At 41.9% G+C, this 25881-nt stretch overlaps 1 protein-coding gene across 1 annotated transcript in view; it reads left to right on the top strand.

Annotated features, from left to right (window-relative positions):
- The window catches only part of PGM5 (phosphoglucomutase 5), a 198962-nt gene that overhangs the window by 127391 nt on the left and 45690 nt on the right, over nucleotides 1-25881 (top strand). Inside the window, exons 8-9 of the mRNA XM_032635313.1 lie at nucleotides 15378-15513; nucleotides 19012-19195. Coding sequence (XP_032491204.1) covers nucleotides 15378-15513; nucleotides 19012-19195 — 320 coding nt within the window. The remainder of the gene's footprint in view (nucleotides 1-15377; nucleotides 15514-19011; nucleotides 19196-25881) is intronic.

The raw sequence follows: 25881 nt of genomic DNA, 5'->3' as shown, positions 1-25881 counted from the left end.
CTTATTACTGGGATGGGAGTGACATTCTCTTATAGATTTCCACATCCTAAACAGAAGTGCAGAAGTGGAACTCCAAAAGTAATTTCTTAATAATTTCTCCTATTCTCAACATTTCCCTCGATAAATTTTTACAATTAGGATCCAAAAGATCTTACATCATAACTCATTGATACCTCTTAAGTCTCTTTTAATCTGCATTTCTCCCCTCTACATTTTCTCTTTCTAATTTATTCATTGAAGAAACTGGGTCATATGTCCTACAGAGCTTTTAACAGCTTTGATTTTAATGTTAATATCTTCATTTTCCTTTCTAATTTGTTTACATAACATATAACAGATAAAGAAAAGCTATTGATTAACATGCATTTTCTCTGGTTCACAGCCACCTTAACAGATTCTATCATTAATTATGACATTTTCTTTTCTAAAAAGTCTACATTTTTAGGTATACAGTCATATAATTTAGGACTAAAGATTTTTTGTGTTTTCCAATATTTAGATCTTTTATTTCATATTCTTATGGCACTAGCTGCAATCTTCAAAATAATATTAAATAACAATTGTGATAGTTCATGATTTTAATGGAAATCAATTCAGTATTTTACCATCTATTTTGATGATTTCGTTTTAATATTGGTAAAATCCCTATCATGCTTATGTAGTTTTTTTTCCTATTCTAATATTTCTTAGAATCATATTATAAATGGCTGATGGAAGGTGCCCTTTCAGAATCAAGTGATATATTAATGGTTTTTCCTCCTTTATTATGTTAATGTAATGAAGTACGATTGATTTCCTGATACCAAACCATCCTTGAATTCCTAAGAATAAGTCTTATTTGGTCATGCTTAAACAGATTGCAGTAAAACCACTCTAACTAGTCATAATGACAGCATTTCAGGCTATGTCAGGGTTCCTGAAGGAATTTTCTCCTGGGAAGTTTTCTCCTTTTACCAAAATCAGCTAGACGCTAATAGCATTAATGGTGCAGAAGAGTTGGCAGGCACCTTTTTCTCCTTGGAAAAAGAGAGATCATATCAAGCTCTCTCAATCACGACTGTTTGATCTCAGAACTTATGGATGGCAGGTCTGCTTGGGATAGTTGAAACTGTTATACTTTTTCTCTGCTGAGGCCCTAAAAATAGGTGTTCTGTGTATCCTTTTTGGTGTTCTGTGTGTCTAAACCAGTGACTGTGACTCAAAAAATCAGGGATTGTATATTGTTTTTTTTTGTTTTTTTTTTTTTTTTTTTGCGGTATGCGGGCCTCTCACTGTTGCGGCCTCTCCCTTTGCGGAGCACAGGCTCCGGACGCGCAGGCTCCGCGGCATGTGGGATCTTCCTGGACCGGGGCACGAACCCGTGTCCCCTGCATCGGCAGGCAGATTCTCAACCACTGCGCCACCAGGGAAGCCCTGTATATTGTATATAATAATTCTCCCTGCTGGTTATTAAAATAACACAAATCTAGCAACTGGAATGGAAACTGATAAGTCCAGGTTATCTCTCTCTCTCTCTCTTTCTCTCTCTCTGTCTTTATAAACATTTGTTGAGTGCTTACAATAGACCATAAATTTATAGTCTTTAAAATTAAAGGATAAAGTACTTACAGAGTACAAGGCACTGTATTGGATGGTATGTAGAATACAAAAAAGATCATAGCCTTAAGAAATTCAAGATCTTTAGGGTACATAGTTAGAAAGATGCACAGGTGAGTTTTCTACAAAGCAGAAACTTTAAAGTTCCACAATAGAGGAATAGAAAAAGTGCTGTGGGAGATGAGAAAAGGAGAAAGTGGTTTGGAACTGGAGGCTCAAAGCAGACTTCCTGGAAGAGATGGAATTTGCATAGTTCTTAAAGAATGGGAAGGATTTGCACACATAAAGATGAAAGGACAGAACCTTGTCAGATGGGGGCAGCAATATCAAGAAAGGAATAGAAGTGGGAGAGTAGGGGCCATGTGTTGTAAGTAGCCAGCTGTTCAGTTTGTCTAGAGAAGTATTTTCCAAACATAAATCAAGACTAATTTGGGGTCATGAGGTTGGTATAGTCGTGAACAGCTTTTTAAGAAAATATAATAGGCTAGAAACTATCAGAATGCATTGTATTTAGGAAAGGTAAATGTTATTTTGAGAAATATTTATATGTAAATATGTGCACAGGTATCTACGTGTTTGCTAGATCTCACAGTAAAATGTATTTATTGTGGGTCATGGCCAAAAGACTGAAAAAGACTGGTCTGTATCAGGGGTTGGCAAACTTTTTCTGTAAAGGGCCAGATAGTAAATATTTTAGGCTTTGTGAACTGAGAGGCTATGTACGGTCTCTTCCACAATTACTCAACTCAGTAACTGTAACACAAAAGCAGCCATAGACAGTGCATAAATGAGTATGGCTGTGTGCCAATAAAAGTTTACTTACAAAAATAGGCCTAAGTCCAAATTTGGCCCATGGGCTGTAGTTCACTAACCTCTGACGTATTGCGTAGGGTAGAGAAGGGAGTATCAAGAAACAGTCTTGGAAATACCAGTGGGGAGGGGCTCATTTCTGAAGCCCTTTGCCTGCCTAGCTTAGACGTTGAGACTTGACTCAACTGGAAGTAGGAAACCATGGTCTTCCCAGGGGGGAGGTCTGCTTGCAGCCTCTTTCCAGCAAGCTTTGCTTTCAGACTGTTATGCTGATTGCAACATGTAGGCTGGACTAGAAGGGACTTTTAAAAGCCTCTCACTGTTATATTTGCTTGCCATTTTCCTTTCAAGGAGCACAGGAGATTTTTCAATGTGTAGAGCTCTAAAGGTATTGCCCACCCCCACCATTCTTCAGGTTCTGGTGACACTGGCCTGATTTGCCAGGTGAAGCTCCTGAACCCAAGAAGTAGTTAAGTGACTCACCCAGGGCCCCAGAGCCTGGAAAAGGCCTCCACTTGAATTAAATTACAGTTGAACTAAAAGGTCTCCTGCCCTACGGTGTATGCTGCTTTCCACTGTGCTGATCAGTCTTTCCGATGAAAGCAATGGCTAATTCCATCTCTCCAGCACCCGACAGTGAATGAAGGTCCAGAAGGCCTGAGGAACTGGACCACTCAGTCTTGGAAGGAAAAAGTGGATTCATGCTGTTCCTTATTAATGCCGTTTCTTGGAGAGGCACTGAGCTGAATGTGTAAGAATCACCTGGGAAGCTTGCTAAAAACATAGATTTTCTATCTTACCCTTGCTTGGAATCCCTGGCAAGGTAGAGCCTGAGAGTCTGCATTTTAAATAAGTATCCTCATGTAATTCTGATGTGCAGTCAGGAGTAGGAAACATTACTCTAGTGAAAACCAGTAGTTGTTTTTCATCAGGAATGGTAGAAAGACTGTGTCTGAGATGCCAACCCAAGTTCGGTTCAGGAAGTCTAGAGGCCTGGAATGTGAGGCTGATGATTACGTTCAAGACCCTCACCTGCCACCTACAGACAAGCCACATGGTCTCTCTGACCCCTTACAATTCCAGCCTGTAAAAGTCAGCTGATCACAGGAGCTCCCCATCTACCTTAGGATATAGTTCTCAAAACCAAGTGAGCTAATTAAGGAAGGAGAAAGCAGAGAGATGGAAAGATTTTAGACCTGAGACTAGGGAGACACTTCTAAAACTTATCAAAGCTTTCTCTAGTGGAGGCCTTTTTCAGTGCCCCTGGGGCATGGAGCTGTTTACCAACTAGGAAAGCATAGTTTAGTGCCAAGAAACCTTGAAAATATGGATCTGCCTCAAGCTCAGGAATGCCAAGCTTTTTGCCCAAGAGAAGAAGGATATACCCTGAGTGGAAATTTCCCTCAGGGGAAAATCAGCCAGCATCTTGAGCTCCCAGAACTTTCCAAGGTAACAAGCTGGTGATAAGATCAGAGTTCAGGCTTCTCTCCTGTGGAAAGGTGCAGGTCCTGGACAATAGGAAGCCTATATTTATTGCTCTGTCAAAGAACCAAGGTCATTTCAGAAGCCAAATCATCTTTCGTGCTAGAGCCAGATATTCATCCACTTCCTGGGAAGGGCTTTGGAAAACTCTTTTCCGAGACAAAGGAGAACATTTTACAAATCCTTAAACAGAAGAAAGCTGTTCATCTAAATGGCATTCTGGCTAACTTTCTCAAGTTCCAAATTGGAAGGAATCTGGACTTGTTCCCATACACAAAAGGGGATGTACTAAAATACTAAAACTAAGAGCTAAAAAACCAAAAACTTTGAGGTTTGGGGGCAATTTGTTGATGATGCTCTGTTGGTTGCTATCATTGTCATCAGTTTTGTAAGAAGTCATGCCATCTGGGGAGTGTATGAATTATCACGCCAAAGCTTGTCCCTTTACAGGTAACATAAAGAATTGCTCTGTTTGTGAATGCCTGGAAGACCTCCAAGCTGATCACCATCTTGAGTATTACTATTACTTTTGTTATGTATTTTTAAAAAGTTAATGTCAGTAGCCATATAAATTTGCCAAATAAAATCAGGCAATACAACAATGTTTTCTCTTTCCAAGAAAGTGCTCTCTGTTGAGTTCTTCACAATAATAACAGTTATCTTTTTAAATGAGCACTTAGTATGCGCTGGGGGCATTGCTAAGCCTTTTGTATACCTCCATCTCTTTCTGGAAATTTGGAATTGAATCCAGGTCTCCTGGCACCAACATGACTTGTCCCCATTGTCACACCAACTTTTTTCACTGTGAGCTCTGGTGCTCTTGACGGTGGCTATTTTTATATCTCTCCAGTCTCTAGCACAAAAGGAAGAGGCCCAGAGTATGTATGTGTTTCATTCACAGGAAATCTCGAGTATCTTTCCAGTCTTTTGAGATTTTTCTGGATCCCTCTACTTGGCATGCAACCGTAAATGCCCTGAGGACAGGGGCCATGTCTCTCTTGCTCAGCTCTATTTCTTATATATATGATAGGCTTTGAGTGATTGTAGGTTGGATGGAAGGAAGGAAGGAAGGAAGGGAGGGAGGGAGGGAGGGAGGGAGGGAGGGAGGGAGGGAGGGAGGGAGGAAGGGAGGAAGGGAGGAAAGATGGATGGAAGGTAGATGGATGGAAGGAAAGAAGGGAGGAATAAACAAAGAATTTCCATTTTGGTATTTCTTCTTTGCATTGTTAGTAGTTATATTTTTATCATTCTTGAGTGGTTATATTTCTGGAAATCTGGGCATTAGGGTATCCCAAGATTTGGGAGAATTCATAAAAACAAAACCACATAAATATAGACCAGTTGGAAGGCGGTGAGGAAGGATTTTATGAATGATATTAAAATTGGAATTATATAAAATTTTGAAATAAACTTTTGGTACTTTCAATTATCACATCATTATTAGCACAAATTAATAGCGAACAAAGTGCTTCTAGGAAAATTCATTCCCAAGACCTGTGTTAATGAACAGATTAAAAAATTTAAATCCTGTTAAGTATTTATAATTCATTTTATTAACGTATTTATTTCCTGGGGGGGGGAGTGGAGGCTGCTGACAGTTACCTGTAAATAGCCGTGTTCAATAGCAGCCAGGTTCCAGCTTTAGTGATCTTTTGTATGTAAAGATCTTCTTACAGCCTTTAGCAGAGACATTCTCTGCTCTATTGTCTTATGGTTTATATTACTGACTTACTCTCTGGTTGCTTTGTGAATGGACATTTTATTTTCCATAACAGTTAAACAGCATATAACACTTTCAAGTTCCATACCTGCTTCTTCATCTGTATTTCACACATGAACTATGTACATCCTAACTCAAGATTAGGTTCACAGGAGTGCTGTTGAATATTGAATAGGTTTAACTGTCTCTTATTTATACAGTTATTTTTATTTAATGCCAGATTTTTTTAAGGTACAATAAAGGAAAGCTTTAGTTCATTCCCTATTTAGATAATCATTAACTCTACGTTTGGCAGTTTTCACATCTGTCCAGTCTCTAGGCCAGAGAAGGAGGCCCATATATCTGTGAGTTTCAGATTATTGAGGTTCTACCACATTTCTTTCCCTTATTTCTGGCCGATTTGTGTAAATTTGGCTGGGTAGCAGATGTGACGTGAGGAAGCTGTGATGACAGCATTATCAGCACAAGGAGAGCAATGTCTCTGCTGGGCAAGCTGAAACAGGCTGTGTGCACATGTGCAGTTCCATCTAGGCCTGGGCCAGAGCACAGCGGTGCTGTGATTGACACTCCCCAAGAGCCTCCTTGTAAACTCTGAAAACTGAAACTCTCTTCTGGACCCTCTACAAACTCTCAACCCCTGTGCTGGGAAAGAGAGCTCCCACCTGGAGTGGAAAGAATGTCTCCATCAAACACAAAACAAAACAAAACCTTTTCTTGGGGTCGCCACAGTTCCCGTTCCACTGACCCTTTCAATGATGAAAAGTGGCAAGAGGGGGTGTTGTGTGACACCAAAGTGTGGAGCAGAAAGAAAGGAATGGGGCCTCCCTCTGAGGCTGTGTCCACACTTACCCGTGCATGCTGGGACTGGGAATCCTGGGAAATCATTCTTCAATCTTCACGGATTGAAGAATTCCAAACAGACTAAGGGTTTCCTTTCACAGTGTCTACTAGGGGGCTTTTAACAAGGGGGCCCATCCCTTGGTATTTAAGATGCAGTCCCTAAAGTTGTGCTTTGAGGCTTCCCCTGCTGCTCTCTCCCAGGTGCCAGGTAGCCCCACTGAGAACAAAGTACAATGCCTAAAGAGTGACAGGTCCTCAACCCTGTGGTGCAGGCTTTAAACCTGCTCGAGAGATTTCTGGTTCAGCTTACGACCAAGCAAGGAACAATTCTTAGAGGGTTGTGTTGTTCCCATCAGCACTGGAGACAAAGAAATGGGATGGGACATACGAGTCAGGAGGTCCCACTGTCCCGTACCTTGGCTTGCTCCTGTGAGGGACAAGTGTCAGCTGACCAGCCCTGACGTAGTTAACGCTTTCTCCTCTTCTGGGATAGATGGGATAGATGGCCTGGCTGCTGTAGGCTGCTGTGTTAATGAAACAGTGCTAATACTTGTTATTTATTGAGCATCTTTTGAGTGATAAGTACATTCTTAAGGCCTCCTATATGTCATTTCACTGAGACTTCTGGACTCTAAAATGAACTAGGGACCATAATGACCACAGATAAGGTAATTGAGGCTTAGAGAGGAAAGTCGAACCACTGGCCAAGTTCACACGGCAGAGCCAGGATTCAAACCCAGTCTTACTCTGCTGCTCCTGTTTAAGGACATGCCAAAGGTGTCCTTTTCTCCCATCTGGTTAATTCTTTTAGATGGGGATGGAATGCATGCCGGGGATGTGGAAGAATGGTGTCATGTAAGCAGCACAGCACCAGGAGATGACAGTCCCAGTTAGACCCAGTTAGACCTTGACTCCCCCTCTCTGTCATTGAATTTCCTTACACAGATCACTTCTCTGGGCCTCAGTTTCCTAATTTGTAAGCTGAATCTGTTCAATGGGATGATCTATAAAGTTTTTTCCCATATATCTTTTCAGGTTGCTTCTAGCTTTTAGTGAGGAGTGAATCTGATGAATCACACTACATACTAGAGTTTCACCTAATCATTCATTTACTCATTCAATGAAGGTTTACTGTGCACCTTCTATGAGCCAGGGCCAGGATAGAATGATGAGTCATTTCAGATACGGGTCCTTCCCTCATGGAGTTTACAGGGTGTTGCAACGGTCAGGATACTAGCCAAGAGCCCTGCTGCATTATTGTGTCAAGCACTATTATTATTATTATCATCATCATCATCAAATTTATTGTTACATAGCTTTGGGAGCCAGGATGCCCACAGCACAGCATGAGCTACACGGTCGGTTACTGCCATCCTACCTTTCTGAGCTGACAGCTGGCTCTGACCCGCTTACATGCAGGACAGCTTTGTTTTCCAATTGTAAACATTTTAGAGCATTAATTTTTTAAGAAGCATTTCTTTTTTTTCTTTTTTTTTTTTTTTTGCGGTACGCGAGCCTCTCACTGTCGTGGCCCCTCCCGTTGCGGAGCACAGGCTCCGGACGCGCAGGCTCAGCGGCCATGGCTCACGGGCCCAGCCGCTCCACGGCATGTGGGATCTTCCCAGACTGGACCACGAACCCGTGTCCCCTGCATGGGCAGGCGGACTCTCAATCACTGCGCCACCGGGGAAGCCCAAGAAGCATTTCTTTTTAAGCATGGAAAAGTGACAATTTTTCCATGAGCCCTGCTTTTTGGCCAGATTTAAAGAGCTGAACATGAGCAGTTTGAGACATGGAAAAAAAGCCACAAAAACAACAACCTGTCACAGTTCAATAGCATGTTCTCAAATCTCCGATTCCCTGTAAGGGGTGCCTCCCAGTGTTCCCTCATGACTTCACTATTTTGAAAAGACAAATCCTTGAGTGGATAAAAAGAGGATGGAAAGAATTTCACTGCAAATTAATGAAAACTTCATCTGTAAATGAAAAGGGTAAATCGATAGGAGAGGAGAAGTAAAGGGAAATTTGGCAACTTTTCCTGAATGTCTAGTGTGAGGAGGAAAAAATACCAATCCATCACCCAGATCTTCAGAAGGGTTGCCTCAGGTCTAACCACCTGGGGCACTTTATCTGCCTCATTGCAGCTCCTGAGGACCACTGGCTTTACTGGGCATTTCCAGCAGTGGTTATGTCCACAGGCGTTGGAGCCAAACTGCCCAGGTGTGAATCTTCTTTTCACCCCTTAGTGGCCATGTGACTTCATACAGATGACCTAATCTCAATCTCTTATCTGTAAAGAGAAGCTATCAAATTGTCAAAATTAGATAATAGATGTATAAAGTACTGAGTGAAGTGCCTGGTGCCTTGCTGTTATTCTTCCAAAAATGGAATTTATCTTGCTGTATAATTCTGCATCAAGAGCAAGTATTCAGATATATTTCCTATCGTTTCTGGCTCTAGGAAATATGTGTGCTTAGGTACGTGCTGTATATGCACATATCCTGAAAACCGTCAGGAACCTTTTGGGCAAGTGGCCTTCCTTATCGCTGGCCGGCCACCTTGGTATGCATGGGATGGAGAGGTTTCCTGGGACACTGTTCATTTCCTGCTAAAATGGGGAAAGTCCCAGGCACACCAGGATGAGTTGGTTACCCCACATTTGGCAAGGCCCTCACAAGATTTCCAGACAAAAGGGGTGGGGGAACACCATGATACTGAAGCTGGCTCCAGTGAGAGGGGCCCCCCTGACTAGGGCCAGGGGCATCCATCGAACTAGAGACCAATGACCACTTTCCTTTAGTGCCAAATTTGAGCAAATAGAGGAAGAGGCCTAATTCACTACCCCTAAGTAATCTGCCCCCGATATGGGACTGTTTTGAGTAGGCTTCTCTTAAAGCAGTGGTTCTCAACTCTCGCTGCTCATAAAAATTACCCAAGGAATTAAAATATATATATACTGATGCCTGGGTCCCATTGCCAAAAATTCTGATTTTATTGGTCCGGGGTGGGGCCTGAGCATTGGTATTTTTAATAAGTTCTTTAGGAGATTCTAATGGGCAGCCTGGGTTGAGAACCACTAACTTATTTCTAGCTTGGAGTTGGCAACAGGTACACAATGATTTATATTTTCCCAAATGACAAATTCAGACTTTCCTGATCTGAGTTTCAGCTGAGATGACTTGATCTTTTAGTAACATGTGTGGTGTTTTATTGAGTTGATTTGCCCGTGCTGGCATTTCCATTTGAGGAAAATTCCTTTGAGATTGAGTACTCTCTTTTTTTCCCCCGTTTCTTTTATGTCAGTATACTTACTGGTGTACTGCCTAGCTCAAAGTAATATGGTTTAAAGCTTGAGAAAATTCAAAGTCTAGTTTTAGGGAATAGAAGAGTAGGGATGTTTCTGATAAGAAAAAAATAGACCTGATTTTGGTGTCAGTTTTTCCTGGAGTTGTGGCAGGGAGAGCTGAGCCCCTTCCTTCTGGTATCTGGGTGGGGATGACTGCTTTTCCAGGCTGGTCAAAGCAAGTCTGAGTGGGCTTCGGGCTGGGCTAGCCTGGATAGAGGAAGGACAGTTGAGTGGTACTTACAGGCTTTGGAAATATGGGTTAAAGCTTCTTGCAATGTTCTGAACCAGGTGGCAAGCTCTGGTTGCACCACCAGCCAGAAATCCAGAGGAAGCAAACTTCAAAAATTGTACTGTATTATTCAATGCTAAGGAGAAATGAGCTATTAAGACATGAAAAGACATGGAGGAACCTTAAATGCATATTACTAAGTGAAAGAAGCCAAACTAAAAAGTCCAATGATTTGATAATCTGGAAAAGGCAAAACAATAAAGATAATAAAAGGATTAGTGGTTGCCAGGGGCTACGAGGGAGGGAAGGATGAATAGTCAGAACACAGGAACTTTAGGGCAGTGAAACTGTTCTGTATGATACTGTAATGGTGGGTATATGTTTGTCAAAACCCATAGAATGTACAACACCATCAGTGAACCCTCACCTGAACTATGGACTTTGGGTGATGATGTGTCAGTGTAGGTTCATCATTTGTAACAAACAGCCCACTCTGGTGCAGGATATTGATGGTGGGGAGATTGTGTTTGTGTGAAGACAGAGACTCTTATGGAACTCTCCGTTCTTTTCATTCAATTTTGCTAGGAAGCTAAAACTGCTCTAAAAAATAAAATCTATTAAAAATTGTACAGGCAATAGTATGCATGTATAAATATTAGTGCCGAAGAATTTTTTTCTGGAATCTCATGTTCTAAAGATGGAGCAGCTGTGAATATATGAAGTAAAAGAGCTATTTTATTTGTTTTCCCCCAAACAACTGTTTAACTGTTCACAGAGTGTAGAGATTTTGCCTGGGAAGATAGGGAGTGAAACACAGGCTGAGTGAGCCCCTCTTCGTGGGCTGTCAGCAATAGTAGAAATGCCCTAGGGGCTATTGGGATGAATCTGAAGCTTTGTCCTTGCTAGTGGAGTCTCCCTGTGAGGTGAACAAAACACATCCCCTAAGCCCAGCTTCCCCCAAGGCTAATGTTGACAGCTCAGCAGTGCACTGCCTTCCCTGTTCTCATTTTCTGTCAAGTCCTAAAGCCTTACAGTACATCCTGAACCTAATCCCCAAACCTGTGAGCCCCACGAGGGAGTCAGATCCAGTCTCTATTCTCTAAATAGCTATTACTCAATCTAAGAAATGGGATGAGCCATAGGTTCAAAATTCATCACTTGTTCATCAGCCGTGTTGATCCCTTTAATATCCCAGCTAACCCTTGGTAGATGGGATTTCATGTTTTCAAATGTGAATTTGTACACACCGTTGACCACTTTAAAATTTTAATTTTTTTCTTATAATGAAAATAATATACATTTATTGTGGAAATACTGCAAAGGAAAAAGAAGCAAAACATTCACAGTTCTACTGCTTCAGAGATAACACTGTTAACAGCTGGGCGTGTATCCTGTTGATAACCTGTGCACACACATAAATACGTATCTAAATGTGTTCTTCTACCAAAAAAATACTGAATACTCTTTTTTGGTAACCTGATTTTTTAACTTGTATTAAAATTGGATGAACATCATTCCATGTGCTACCAAAGATTCTTATTCAATATTTTATCTATCTACACAAGTTTTTGTATGGATTTTCTACCATTTCCTATTCTTTAACAATTAGTATTCGTTTTTCAACTTTCCCTCTTCTTTTAGAAACAATTTTTTTTCCTTTTTATTATTTCTTCAACTTTCTCTCTCCTTTAAGCTGCTTTAGTGAATGTCCCTTTGACTAAAATTTAAGAAATAGAATAGCTGGGTCCAAAGCTGGTTGCTATTTTAAGGCTGTTGATTATCATTGCCAAATTATTCCACCAAACTGTACACATTTACACTGGTACTTTGCTAGTACTAGGTGTTCCCCTGCCCCTAATGAACGCTTGCTAATTTGAAAGTTCCCAGATGGGATTCCATTTTATGGACTTTTCTTTGACTGAGGTGAGATTGAACATTTTTTCAAATGTTTTTGACTGTTAATGTTTTTCTCTTGAAAATTGCTCATTTGTGCCTATCCACCCAGTTATCTATTGGGGTTCCTCTTTTTCTGATTAACTTATAAAAGCATTTAATATAAAGTCTATTAGTCCTGTCATATATAGTGTCAGCATTTCTCGCATCCATTTTCACTCTGTTTATAGTGGGGTTTTAGGAAACCATTTGATGCCTTTGTATTTTCTGCACTTCCTGTTGAATTTATCTGTCACGGATACGGCATTATAGTTCACTTGCCTTAGAGTTATTAAAAGGAAAGTTGTTTCCCCAAAACCCCCTCTAAAGCACATTATGAGAGTTCAGTGGAATCATGTGTGTGTAATTGCAAGTCCTCAGTGTCTCTATCCCCCACCTCAAACAGCTGTAAAGAGCACAGTTAATTTTTCTTGATCATTGGCCCCTTATGAATCTGGGCAATGTTTAACTTGTAGGTGAGAATATCCAAGCCAGTTCACAATTTACTATGTGGCTGGCGACAAAGGGTTGAGGTGGGTTTGTGTGGGCTTTTTTTTTTTTTTTTTTTGATTCTGCTAAAATAACTTTATGTCTCTCTCCCCTAAGTTATGACATCTTATCAGATGTCAGACTTATCATCTAATGGGTCTATCTCTAGGTAATGTAATCCAGCTGGAGATTCAAGGTATGCAAAGCCCATGTTTTAAAACAAAAAGGTATTTCTCTCTAGACAGTCAATAAAAGTGATTTTTTTTCAGCTGTAAAAGGACAAAGGATTTTGAAATTATCCCACTGGGCAGGGCTTCCTAGACTTCTTTTTTTGCACTTAGGCCATGGAGCTAACCCAGCATCTTCCAAATTTCTTCCATTTTTGTAGCAGTGTGCAGAGTGCCTTGGATGGGACTAGAGTCACTACATGCTGTGATGATGAAAAGCCCAGGGTCTTCTCAGGCTAGAAGATGTCTAACTAGAAGATGTCTGGTTCTCACAACCAGACATCTAAAAGTGTCATCAGCAGACCATTGACCAGTGTATGGAGGAGTCAAAGACTTGATCATTTCTCCTTTTAAGTATCTTCACTGTCCTCTCAAGGTTGTATGTTTTTCTTTTTGAGGAAAAACATTTAACATTTAACACTGCAAATGTACCAAGAAGTATAAATAGTCCATAGCTTTGGTGAGAAGTTCTCAAAGCTGCCTAACTTAACTAAGGTATTGTTTCAGTCCATTTTCAAAGTTTAAACAGTTCTGTGTCATTGGGTCTTCCTTTCTGAGTTTCTATGTTTCATAGCCCTGAAACCCAAGTACTGTTGTCCATTCTTACTGCTCTATTGCAAGAAGAAATGATCCAACCCCTGGTCCCAGTCTCCTGGTCTTAAGACATTGCTGTAGCTAGAGTCAGAGGATAAAATTAAATGAATGACTGAGAACAATTTGTCTCAAAGCACGTTTTGAGGAATCAGCACCAGGTTGGTACTTTATGTGAATTACCAATAAGATCGACAACAAGACAACCGCTTGTGACATCCCAGTCATTGATACCTGGGCATATTTAGTTACTTCATCATGATAGTAACCCATGAGGGAGGGGCTATTATTTCCCTATGTTACAGATGAGGACAGCAAGTCACACAAAGGTCAGTGGCTGAGCCAGAATTTGAATGTGAGCAATCTGACTCCAGAGCCTACCCACTGAGTGTGATTAAATTCATATGACAACCCAACAAGATGGGTGATGGTGTCCCCATTTTACAGATGAGAAGCTGAGACTCAGAAAGGTTAACAACTTTGCGATAACTTCTCACATTCCGGGGTAGTAGAAGAGTTTAGTTTTAAACCCTAATTCCAAAGCCTTCCCCATGCTTTTTCCATTATATCACTTTTCTTACACTACAACACATTCCTTTGTATTCAGGACAGAGCTTACAATTGGCCAATAGACAGATGCTTAAATGAGCCTCCAACATATTCCTCTGGGTTCTTTTTGCACAGGAAGCTACCTGTTTAGCCTGCACACTTTATCGTGTGAGTGCCACAATATGAGCTGCCTCTCTTTCTATGTAAATAGCTAGAGGAATAAGCTTCCCAGTTCCTTCCTGCCTCAGGGACTTTGTGCTTTGTCCCCAGATCTCTGCATGGCTGACTCCTTCTTCTCAGGTATCAGCTCACATATCATCACTTCAGTGGGGCTGACCCTGACTACCTGTATTCGTTTCCTAATGCTGCCATAACAAATTACCAAGAACTGGGTGGCTTAAAACAGCAGAAATTAATTTTCTTCTAGTTGTGGAGGCCAGAAGTCTAAAATCAGGGTGTTGGCAGAGCCATGCTTCCTCTGAAGTCTTTAGGGGAGACTCTTTCCTTGCCTCTTTCAATTTCTGGTGTCTCCCTGCCTTCCTTGGCTTGTGGCAGCGTAATTCTCATCTCCACTTCTGTCTTCACATAACCTGCTCCTTTGGATTTCTCCTCTCTGTGTCTTCTCTTCTCAGAATACTTGTCATTGGATTCTGGACCCACCTGGATAATCCAGGCTGATCTCACCCCAACATCCTTAACTTAATTATATCTGCAGGACTATTTCCCCAGATAAGGTCACATTCACAGGTTCTGGGTGGCCATATCTTCGGCGGGTAGAGTGGGGTCAGGGAGTACCATTCAACCCTACTCTAGGTAAGCTGCACTGCCCTAGTAAGGAAGTCTTTGCTGATATCGTGCTCTGTGACGTTATCACCCAGTTTAATTTTTTTCATAGCTCTTGTCCTTATTTGACGCATGTTGTTCTTTCATCTACTCTTCTGTTGACTCCCCGCCTACTTGAATTCAAACTTGTTGAATAAAGAGCTATCCTGTTCACTGCCGTATCCCTAGTACCTAGACCAATGCTTGGTGTACTGTAAAGATCACCGAATATTTACTGAATGAACGATACCATTAGTCAAATGTGATGTCAGCTTGGCTCTTGGATCCTTTCAACAACTTCCAGGATTTTATTTTACTTTTTGATATTGTTTTATGTTATTTGAATTTCGGTTGCATACTTTTAGAAATGCAAGTTTATTATGGGACATGGTTTGTTGTTTTTTTTTGCGGTACGTGGGCCTCTCACTGTTGTGGCCTCCCCCGTTGTGGAGCACAGGCTCCAGACGCACAGGCTCAGCGGCCATGGCTCACGGGCCCACCCGCTCCGCGGCATGTGGGATCCTCCCGGACCGGGACACGAACCTGCATCCCTTGCATCGGCAGGCGGACTCCCAACCACTGCGCCACCAGGGAAGTCCTGTGGGACATGTTTTTCACACAATAGATAAATATATCCTACCATTTCAATGTAACACTCAAGTGCTAACTGGTCTTCATAGTTCATTTAGCTTTAACTTTTCCCCCGTGAACAAATCTTCAGCAGACTGTTCCTTTCTCCCATAGGCTCTGATCACCTCCGGGAGAAAGATGGCCTCTGGGCTGTCTTGGTCTGGCTCTCCATTATCGCTGCCCGGAAGCAGAGTGTGGAGGAAATTGTCCGAGATCACTGGGCCAAATTTGGCCGCCACTACTACTGCAGGTGAGAAGGGCAAGGGTCTCTGTATGGACCCTGGGAAACTGCTCTTAGAGAAGGTTTTTTTTAAAAAAAGTGGGCTAGAACCTTAGGAGGGAGGCATCTTTCAGGAAGATCTGAGGAGCACAGACGCTAGAGCCAGATAACCCTGAGAGGTGGTAACAGTGGTGTCAAGGAGTACCCCTCCCCTGGTGACACCCCTCTGTCATCTTTTCATCCTGCCTGTACGGTGGGCAGCCATCCCCACAGGGAATCTGAACTACAGAACCTTGAAAGGTCCTTTGGTGGCCATGAAAGTTGTACAGTCATACTGGGGGCTTTCCTTGTTGGCTCTCCACCCATAATTATCAAGGAAAGGGAGGGAAAGACAGAAGTTCCCACTAATGGTCCAAACTGTGACCAAGATGCCTGAGCTGGCATCCTCTGAAGGGACCACATGGCTCAGGAGCCCCAGATTTTGCTAAAGTTTTGTCCGCATGAAAGGAGTTACAGTAAAAAGAAATATTACCCTGGGAAGGAGGGAGGGGAAAGGTCAGTGGCAAAGAGCTTAGGGTTGGGGGTTTCTACCACTTTCCTGTTGTTGAAGCAAGCGATGGGGGCAGAGTCTTCTGGCTGTGTGGCTGCCTGCTAGATATGCTAGTACCAAGCCATGGTTTAGGGGGAGCAGTGGTCGGAAAGGATGTTAACTGTGGAGAATGTGGGGTTAGGGCAGGGAATCCTTGGGTAGTCTCAGCGGCTCTCTGTGTATTAAAAACAGAGACGGTGCCTCATCGGCTTTGCTTATGAATAGTTAACTACTTTGGATGTTTGGTTGCGTTTCAAGAGCTTAAGGGACAGAAAGAAAGCTGTAGACTTCCCTTATAAGGTGATTGTTTCTTCTCTTAAGAGGTCATTTACTTAGATAAATATAAGAGAATAAGGAAGCCTGTGATAGTTTGCAGTAAAATCAAAGAGACTGCAGTACTGTGGGAAATGTAGACAGCGCCATCATATTCTTGGTTCCTGTTTAGTTAAGAAGGCTGAGGATGTGACAGGCGGGAAATCACCTCAAATTATTCATTGTGTTATAAAATAAGGACTCTCAAGGCAGGTGGGAACTTGTTTTATTCACTAGTATTTCTAACAAGTGCCAAAAATCCTGATTCCTGTGGGCTTTTTTGGCATACCAAAGGGACCGGTTGGCACAGCGAATCGTTTTATTGCCTGAAGCTGCTCCAAAAAATCCAACCTGATAAAATATATTATGACTGCCAACCTCTGGCTTAGTGAGATCGCTTTGAGTCAGGGATGTGCTCCTTGTAATTTGTGGAATGATTATCTAGCTTTCTGCTAGCATTTTGAAGACATGGTATTATGATAAGTGTATTTGTAATATAGTTCATTTTTTTGTGGCCAAGAGGTTACATGACAATTACTTTTTTCATAACAAATACCATATTAGAGAATATAATGCAGTGGAGGTATAAATTCTTGTAGGACTTTGAATTATGTTTCAGATTTCTGTACAAGGAGATCACAGAGATAAAGAAAAAGGCATGGGAATAGGTAGAATGAAAGTAAACATTTCCTTCAGCCTCTGGGAAAGATAGGTTAAAAGTGCTTGTGAAAGAAAATGATTTCTAGCCTGACTGCTTTCTTGGTGGGGAGGAGATAATTAAACAATTTTGGCTTAACTAATACTGAGCCTGAAGTTGTATCTGAGAACCCAGATGATTTTCCTTGTATGAGTGGACCCCAGAAGGAATTCTCCATTTTGAAATTTCTCTCCTCGAAAGTGTGTTGGTGGTGGTGATGGTCAGAGGGGGTTTTTTGGGGTAGTGAGGGGAAGGTAGTGCTAGAAGCTGCATGTGCATGAAGATGAGCAGCTGGTCTGATGACCTCAGCCATAGACTGGATGTGACCTGTCACATTAGTGTATTTTCTCAACTTCTGAATCTCTTTCAGTGCCTCTCTGTCTCCTGCTACACCCTCTTATCCCAACCTCCTGCCCCTCTCTGCTTCGCTAGGTTTTACCTTCCCAAAAAGTAATCTTTAAAGAGAATCTAGGATTAGAACACACACCTTGTGTAAGAGAGAACAGAAGAGAGGGGGGATGCAGGTGCAGGGGAACCATTGTTAGCCATTGTATCATTCCTTTTGGCCAATACCCTGTTGTCTGCTGAAGTCACAAAAGGTTTTGGGTGGAAAAAAGTAGTAACAACTATTCAGATCTTCCTTCTGTAGTTCACTCTGAGAACTCACCTTCTTTCCTGTTTACAGAGAGCCCAATGTGAGATCCCACCACAGCTGTGTGAGCACAGCTGCCCCACCTAGGGCTTCCTTCTTAAACAGAGCCCCGTGGGTGTGCCATAAGGACTTGGTCAAAACCATCTGACAATGGGAAAGACCCTTCCTTATGGCAGTGACTAAGAAAAAAAGTAATTAATAGTTTTAAGCACTGGTGTCGGGCATTGTGCCAACTACTTGGTATGCATTATCATATTTAAACTCCACAACAACAAATGAGATAAGGGTTATTTTTAGTCTTTTTTTTTTCCCTAATCACCTTCCAGCCCCATTGTTATATTTGATGTTCTTGGCTAGGGGGACCTTCTTTTTAATGGAACAATTGTGATATTTCTTCCAAGTTTCCAAGAGAGTTTTATGGTACTTTGAATTCCCTTCCTCCTTCTCTCTTCCCCTGCCTTGATTCCTCTCTCTCCTTCCTTTCTTCCTTCACATCCTCCCATCTTTCATTCCATCACTTACAAAAAACATTACTTGTCAGAAGCAACAGAGAACAAAACAGGTAAGATCTCTACCCTCCTGGAGCTTACAGTACTCAGGGGCAAAGACAAGAAATAAGGAAACAAATATATAAACAAAGTAAATACAGATTGGGGTAACTACCAAAAGAAGAAATAAAGGATGATGAGAGGCGGGGGAGAGATAGAGGGAAGCTACCTTAGATGACTGGTCAGAGGAGGTCACTTTCTAGAGGTAACACTAAATTTGGAAGCTGAAGGAAGGGAAAGTGTCAGCTATTTGAGTAGCCTGGGGAAGATTGTACCAGGGAAAGGAAACAGATAGCAAGAGCAAAGGCCCAACGAAGGGAAAGGGCAAAGTGTCTCTGAGGACTGGAGAGGGGGCCCATGTGGCTGGAGCATAGCGAACCAGAGCGAGAGTGGGACAGAGTCAAATCAAGAACGTGGGCAGGTCAGATCCCACGGTGCCTTGTAGGCTGTGGTTAGGGTTTTGACTCTTGCTGTCAACATGACAGGCATTTTTGGAGGGATTTAAAGGAAAGGGTTGGCACGATTTGATGTTTACAAGATGATGCTGGCTGCTGTGTGGGGAATGAGTGGAGGGCTGGCAGGGGGAAGAGGGGGGACCAGCTGCAGATGCTTCTCTGTGCTGTTCTTCTTTAAACAAAACCAATGATTAAAGGACCTTGAGAGGCCCACCCAGCTGCTGGTTCTCTGATAAGATTTGTGTTTATCCCGTGTCCTGCTCCTCCCTCACCAGGTTTGATTACGAGGGGTTAGAGCCCAAGACGACCTATTACATCATGAGGGACCTGGAGGCCTTGGTCACAGACAAGTCCTTCATCGGCCAGCAGTTTGCTGTGGGGAGCCACGTCTACAGTGTGGCGAAGACAGACAGCTTTGAGTACGTGGACCCCGTGGATGGCACTGTGACCAAGAAACAGGTACTTGCTATGAAATCGCCAGAACAGGTTATCAAGCAGAGGAGGGGTGGTGTGCGGTGGGGATGCAAAATATCCTGCAACTGGAGAGATCTTCAGCGGTGATCTGCTCCGAGCCCTTCATTTTACAGACGAGAGCCCTGTGGCCAGGAGAGAGGAAAGCCGTCGGCGAAGGTTACCTACCTCCTTAATGGCAGGGAGTGGATTAGAATACAGGGCCCTGGCTCTCTGTCCAGTATTCTCTCCACTTGGTAACTGATGGGCCAACACCACAAACAGATTTAGACCCAACATTTCTTTCTGAAATGTTTGCAGCCTGCAGTCCCTCTATATAGTGGCCATGACTGGTGACAGATTCAGAAAAGTTTCCAAGAGCAAGGGATCCCTTTCTTTGGGACCCCCAGGTACAGGGATGTTTCACCTTTTATTACCTTATGTCATTACCTTATGTCAATGATAGGAGCTTAGCCAGATGGGTTTGTTACTCCTGGTAGGGGAAGAAACAATTGGAAATTTTGCCCCACAAACCCCAAAGTAAGATTTGTGGTGGAGAATTATATTAAATGAAAGGTAAGTGGCAAAATCAACCACAACTTTTATTATGATCTCATCTCTGTGAATTGTATGAGAGATGTTGAAAGCTATTACCATTATTTTTCTTCTCGATTTTGTTTATTTATTGCCTGTGGCAATGTTGGCCACTCTGGGAGCACATTTTAACATTTATAGTCTAAATAAGACACCGAGTAATGTTAAGAGAAGTTCCATTCTAAAATCCCCAAATTCTTATCTTCTTACACGTGCTTCACCAAGTACAGACAACAAAATAAATCAGAAGCTGTAGGCTTTAGGGGACTCGAGGTAACGGTAGATATTGCTATTTTTATTTTGACTAGTGTTTCATACATAGTCTTTGCCCTAGGGTCCCCTGACTTGCCGATGTTCCAAAGCCCATTACCCTCCTGTTACTCTTGCTATATTCTCCCTCTGGTCTGCTTAGTTTTGTAGTGATCTTTCATCTCTATCAAAATGTCAGTCTTTCATTCTTGAAGGCCTTCCATGGCTGGACAAATTCATTACAGTCTTACTTTGGAAAGGTGTAGGGTAGTGGAGAAAATAGTGTTTAAGAAGTTCGAAGACCCAGAATTGAATCCTATCCCTGCCACTTATTAGTTGGGAAGGTTGTTGGATTTCTTTGAGCCACAGTTTCTTCCTCATCTGTGAAACATCTATCTCACAGAGTTGTTTAAGAAATAGAACGAAATAGCATACATAAAAACTCCTAACCTTTACGCAAGACTTTGTAGTTGTGATTTGTTTTGCACAAGGATGCTTTCTTGTAGAATGGATTGAATTCTCTCCAAAATAATACCAGTGAATCCCTGGAGATATGAAGCCAGCACATAGCACATGTGCATCTTTGAGCCTCCATGTCTCAGATAATCTATTCCAGTTTGGTACCATATTTTCACTTCTGTTTCACACAGGGTCCTCAGAACAAACTTCCCTAATCCAAGACTTATTTTGTTGTTGTTACTGTAGAATTTAAGAGTCGTAAAATACATGCTTTCTAAAGTATCCCTGAGAGGTTTTTTGTTCCCTGATGAGGAAGGCTTGAAAACTATTCCTTGAAGGGAATGTCTAGTCATTGGTAGGTTCTGGACCATATCAACTCATGCAGACCTTCTTTGTTGAGCTCATTTGTTTTGCTGTTAAATCTACTAATGCTCTACCTTGTTTCTTCTTCAATGCACTCAGCATTTGGGTGCTTTTTTTTTCTTGGCTTTTCTTTAATCATTCACACCAGGCTAAGTCCTCAACTGGATCTCAAGTTTGGACTTCGATTCATTCTGTGTTCCTCCCCTTCAACCCTGAATATTGGTTTCTATTTTTACTCCGGCATTTATTGACGTTTTCCCCATACTCCTTCATCTGTCCTCAAAGGTGACCATAAATAGATAAGTGCTACCAGGACCTGCTCTTGGGAGTTTCTCAAGTAACAAAGGAAGGGTAGTTGTTCATCCTCCTGGATTCCAGGACCCAAGCGATACCTTCATTAGCTGGTGGCCCTGAGTCACACTAGAGATTCTTGCTGGTCTGGGTTTGGCTCAGTGAGGGTTTTGGGAGATCAGTTAACACTCAGCGGCATCCCTATTGTCAGCAAGCCACAGATGGTTCTTTCACCACAGTTGTTCCTGTTGGAACAGAGGGGAAATTCCTCCACAGGTGTGGCCATTGCTAATCTTTCACCACTGAGGACCATGTTTCAGCACTCGTGGGATGTCAGTATTATCAGCATTCACCTCAGGGGACAGTTGAGTCTGGGGCATAGTTTATGCAACGTTGTTGCAAAATAAACTATCCATTCCTAAAAGACATATTTGAATTTAAATAAACTAGTATTATTTTTAAATAGTCATAAAGTGCATTCATTCAGTAGGTATTTCTTGAGAGCCTATCAAATGCATAGTATTGGTTTTTTTCATGGTGCAGTTTTTTAATATAAATATATAACTGCTCTATTGAGATATAATTCACATAACATACCGTTCACCTATTTAAAGTGTACCATTCAGTGGTTTGTAGTACATAGAGAAAGTTGTGCAATTGTTACCACAATCAATTTTAGCACATTTTTAAATCAACCTCCCCCAAAATAAACCATCTACTCTTTAGCTATCATCTCCCTTCTAACCCCTGGGAACCAATGATCTACTTTCCGTCTCTATAGATCTTCCTATTCTGGACATTTCACGTAAGTGGAATCATATAATATGTGGTCCTTTGTGACTGGCTGCTCTCACCTAGCACAATGTCTTCAGGGTCTGTCTGTGCTATACCATATATCACTACTTCATTCATTTTTATTGCCGAATAAGAATTCCACTGTGTAGATGAACTACATTTTGTTTATCCACTCAGTTGATGGACATGTGAGATGTTTCTACTTTTTTACTATTATGAATAATGCTGCTGTGAATATTCATGTAAGTTTTTGTGTAGACGTAGGTTTTCAATTCTCTTGGGTACATACCTAGGAGTGGAATTACTGGATCAAATGGTTAACTCTCTGTTTAACCTTTAAAGAAGCTGCCAGATAGTCTCCAAACACAATTGTACTATTTTACACTCCTACTGGCAGTGTATGAGGGTTCCAATTTCTGCACACATCCACCAACCCTTGTTATTATGTTTTTTCAATTATAGAATACTGTAACTTAAAAATAGTCTACTATATTATGGGTTATTTCAAAATTAAGATACAAGGAGACTTAACCTCCACAAGGAGAAACAGAAGTGTGCTTCACCTAGCAAAACTGAAAGGAAACATAATAATGTAACACCTCTGTTTGCTGTCGGAGGCCGATTGCTATGGTTTCTCCAGTGTTCTGTCATGTTGGAGTCAGACAGACATAGGCTTGAAGGCTGACTTTGTCACTGCCTAGATTTGTGGCTTGGGGCATGTTACTCAACACAGTGAAGGGGAGGGGGAGGACATGCTGATAATTACCATATAGGGTTATGGAGAAGGTTTTAGGAGAAAGACTTATAAAGCCCCCAGGCACAGTAGCTAGTACTCATTTGATGCTCAAGAAATATCAGTTCCTTCCCCCTTATCAGAAGCCTTAACTTGACTGCATGTCGGTCTGAGGAAAGGGCGTGAGTGGCATTTAAGTGTATAGGCTTAAAGTCAGATTGTCTTGGATTTGAGCTTCGGCTCTGCCACCTCCTGGCTGGGTGATCTTAGGCAAGTTACTCAACCTCCCTGTGCCTTTCTCTCCTGTCTGTGGAAATAGGAATAGTAATTGTGGCTAACTCATACGGCCATTGGGAGAATTCAATCAGATAATAGATATAAAGTCCTAGTACCTAATAAACATTAATAACTGGTTAACTAAAATAAGTTATGCTAAAAGAGCATCCTTGGGAAAGAAAGATTTTGGCATTTAATGAACCATAAATGATAAGCAAAGCAGTGGGGAAGAGCATATACAACAACAAGTTTGCAGGGTGTCACGCGAAGATACGGGAAGGCCCGGTCAGTTTCTGAGCTATCTGTGAATTGATTCTAACTCACATTTCTCTACCTCCCCCCATGGCCCCCCACCCTCCATCACACATACATTTTGCTTCAGAAAGTAAAAGGTTTTTTAAGGCAGCTCTGTCCCCTCTTTGTCCTTGATTTGAGGTCAGAGTCAGGAAACAGACCGTGGGAAAAAAAAAAGCTGTTTTACATGTATCTCTAGAGATAAAGAAGAAATGCTTCTCCATCCAAAATGAAATGAAAATCCTGTTGTGGTGATAAGCCATCCCTCCCACCCGCACCCACCATCTACTCCACTCCTATGGAAATGTTCAGCAAAATCTATCCTGCCGGGCTTCCCTGGTGGCGCAGTGGTTGGGAGTCCACCTGCCGATGCAGGGCACGCGGGTTCGTGCCCCGGTCTGGGAGGATCCCACATGCCGCGGAGCAGCTGGGCCCGTGAGCCATGGCCGCTGGGCCTGCGTGTCCGGACCCTGTGCTCCGCAACGGGAGAGGCCACAGCAGTGAGAGGCCCGCGTACCTCAAAAAAAAAAAAAAAAAAAAAAAAAAAAAAATCTATTCTGCCTGTGAGATCCTGTGGAGGTCATTCAAAGAGCAAGAAGGAAGCCCCTGAAGTACTCATCCCCTGATGTGAATTCCCAGGGACCTCACTGGCCTCACTGTGGCCTGTCGGGTCTCATGGAATTTACTATGGCTGCCTCCAAGTGTCTGATATTTTTGTGACCTTGGGTGCCAGGAGAAAAGTTGATGTGTGTCTTCCATTAAACAGAACCCAAGAGAGGCTCTGATTTAGAAATAGCAATTGAGAGGCGTGGTTCAACAGTTGCAGCTCGTCTTTCTGTGGTCCCATGAGGATGTGTCACTTGTTATTTTCTGGTAAAATCTAGTCACATGAATGAATGATGATGGTTTCTTCAAATACGAGTGGGAAAAATAGCCAGTAGCTACTGTGAGAGTAGGGGAGCAGTTGGATCAAACTGCTGACTAATTTAAGAGGTTCTTGATTTATGCCTTATAAATAGATGGGAGAGATGAGGAAAGGTTAGACGGCCCCTTAAGGCATGAAGGGTGGCCCAGTCTTTCCTCAAAGATGGATTCATTGTGCAAATATCAAGATTTTCCATGGTGCTTGGCATGCTCTCTCTTCCCTCAGCTGTCACTTTCCCCGGGAACATTATCAATACCCAGATTATCTGTTAGTGTTTTCCTCCCCATCTCATCCTTCTAGCCCTGACTATGAGACTCTCCGGCTTTGGGAGAACGGATGCACCAATGCCGGTGCTGTGAAAGAAAGACAACTTCACAAATGGTACCAGCACTGAGTGATGGCATATTGCCACCAGGGTGAGCATCAGTCCAGAACTATGACCTGTATTTTGAAGATTAGCTTTGAAATGAGAAACCTTGATACTTCGGGAGCAATATTTAACCAAACAAGTCTCTCTTTATGTCTCATCCAACTCCTTTATTTCTATTTAAAAGATCAAAACTCATTAAATTCTATGAGTGCTGAAGTCATTTGCAAGTAAAAGTTCAGCTGATATTTAAAAAAAAAAAAAACTGATGTAAATAAATGCATACCAGTTAGCTGATGTGGAAAACCAAATCCAATTTGATTATGTCAGACTAACTTTGAGCTTATTAATACCTCTTCAAGTTATGCAGGCTGTGTGGAAACAGTTTTGATGTTGTCCTTAACCTGGAAAAAAGAACCACTTGAAATTAGTTCAGAGACAAAGCACACTTTGAAGACTGATTCTGAAGTCAGTTTGCTTTTAGTGTTGTTATTTTAATATACAAGAAGGTGTCTGTACTTCTTAATTTTGGTATTTAGAAATAATAAAGAAAGTGAATTGGCAATCTTGAAATCACATTTCAGTCTGACATGTGGTGCTTCAGTATATACTGTGGTGTTGCCAACTCCTGGTCAACAGATATAGAGAAGTTTACTGAGGCCTCGTCCCTGGTGGCCTCACATGAAGGCAACTGAACAGTCTCAGCTGGAAAATCTGGGGCCCCAGAGGGGCTCTCTACTCAGAGTTAACTGGTCATCCTTTAACTTCAAGCTTCAACTTTTATTACATTCCAATCAATGAACCAAGTGAGAGACTGTCATATTAACAATCCTTGTCCTATAATATGCCATTTGCTAGAGTGTGCTTTGGGCATCTAGAAGTAGAATTTAAGAAATCACTTCAGTCAGACTGGTTATCCCACCTACGGCATTTAGCTAAATCTGAATGTTAGTACCTATTAACAGTCCTTGAGTGACAGAAATGTTTAGGGAGTGAGGTGTAATCGTTAAATGTATACTGTGATCAAACCTGGGTTAAAAAAATCGTTTTTACGTTGCAAGTTGTGATGTCTAAAAAAATTTCCCTTAATAAATACACCTTCCTTTCCCACCTTAGTACAACATGGTGAAGGTAGTAGAAGTTTGATTCATTCATGTCTGCATCCATTTAATGACTATTTTCCAAACACCTACCACATGCAGTCAGCTTCCTGGGCATTGAGGATAAAACAGCACACAGGACAGGACAGCAGGCAAGGCAGACTGACATTAATCTTGTAACGACTACAGAGTTTGTTTAACAATATTACAGAGAAATCACTTATTTGGAAGTGCATAGGAGAAGGAACA

Source organism: Phocoena sinus, chromosome 6 (genome assembly GCF_008692025.1).
Source record: "Phocoena sinus isolate mPhoSin1 chromosome 6, mPhoSin1.pri, whole genome shotgun sequence".
NCBI lineage: Eukaryota > Metazoa > Chordata > Mammalia > Artiodactyla > Phocoenidae > Phocoena > Phocoena sinus.
Note: the sequence above shows the minus strand (reverse complement) of the source record. Positions and strands in the feature narration are given on the sequence as shown.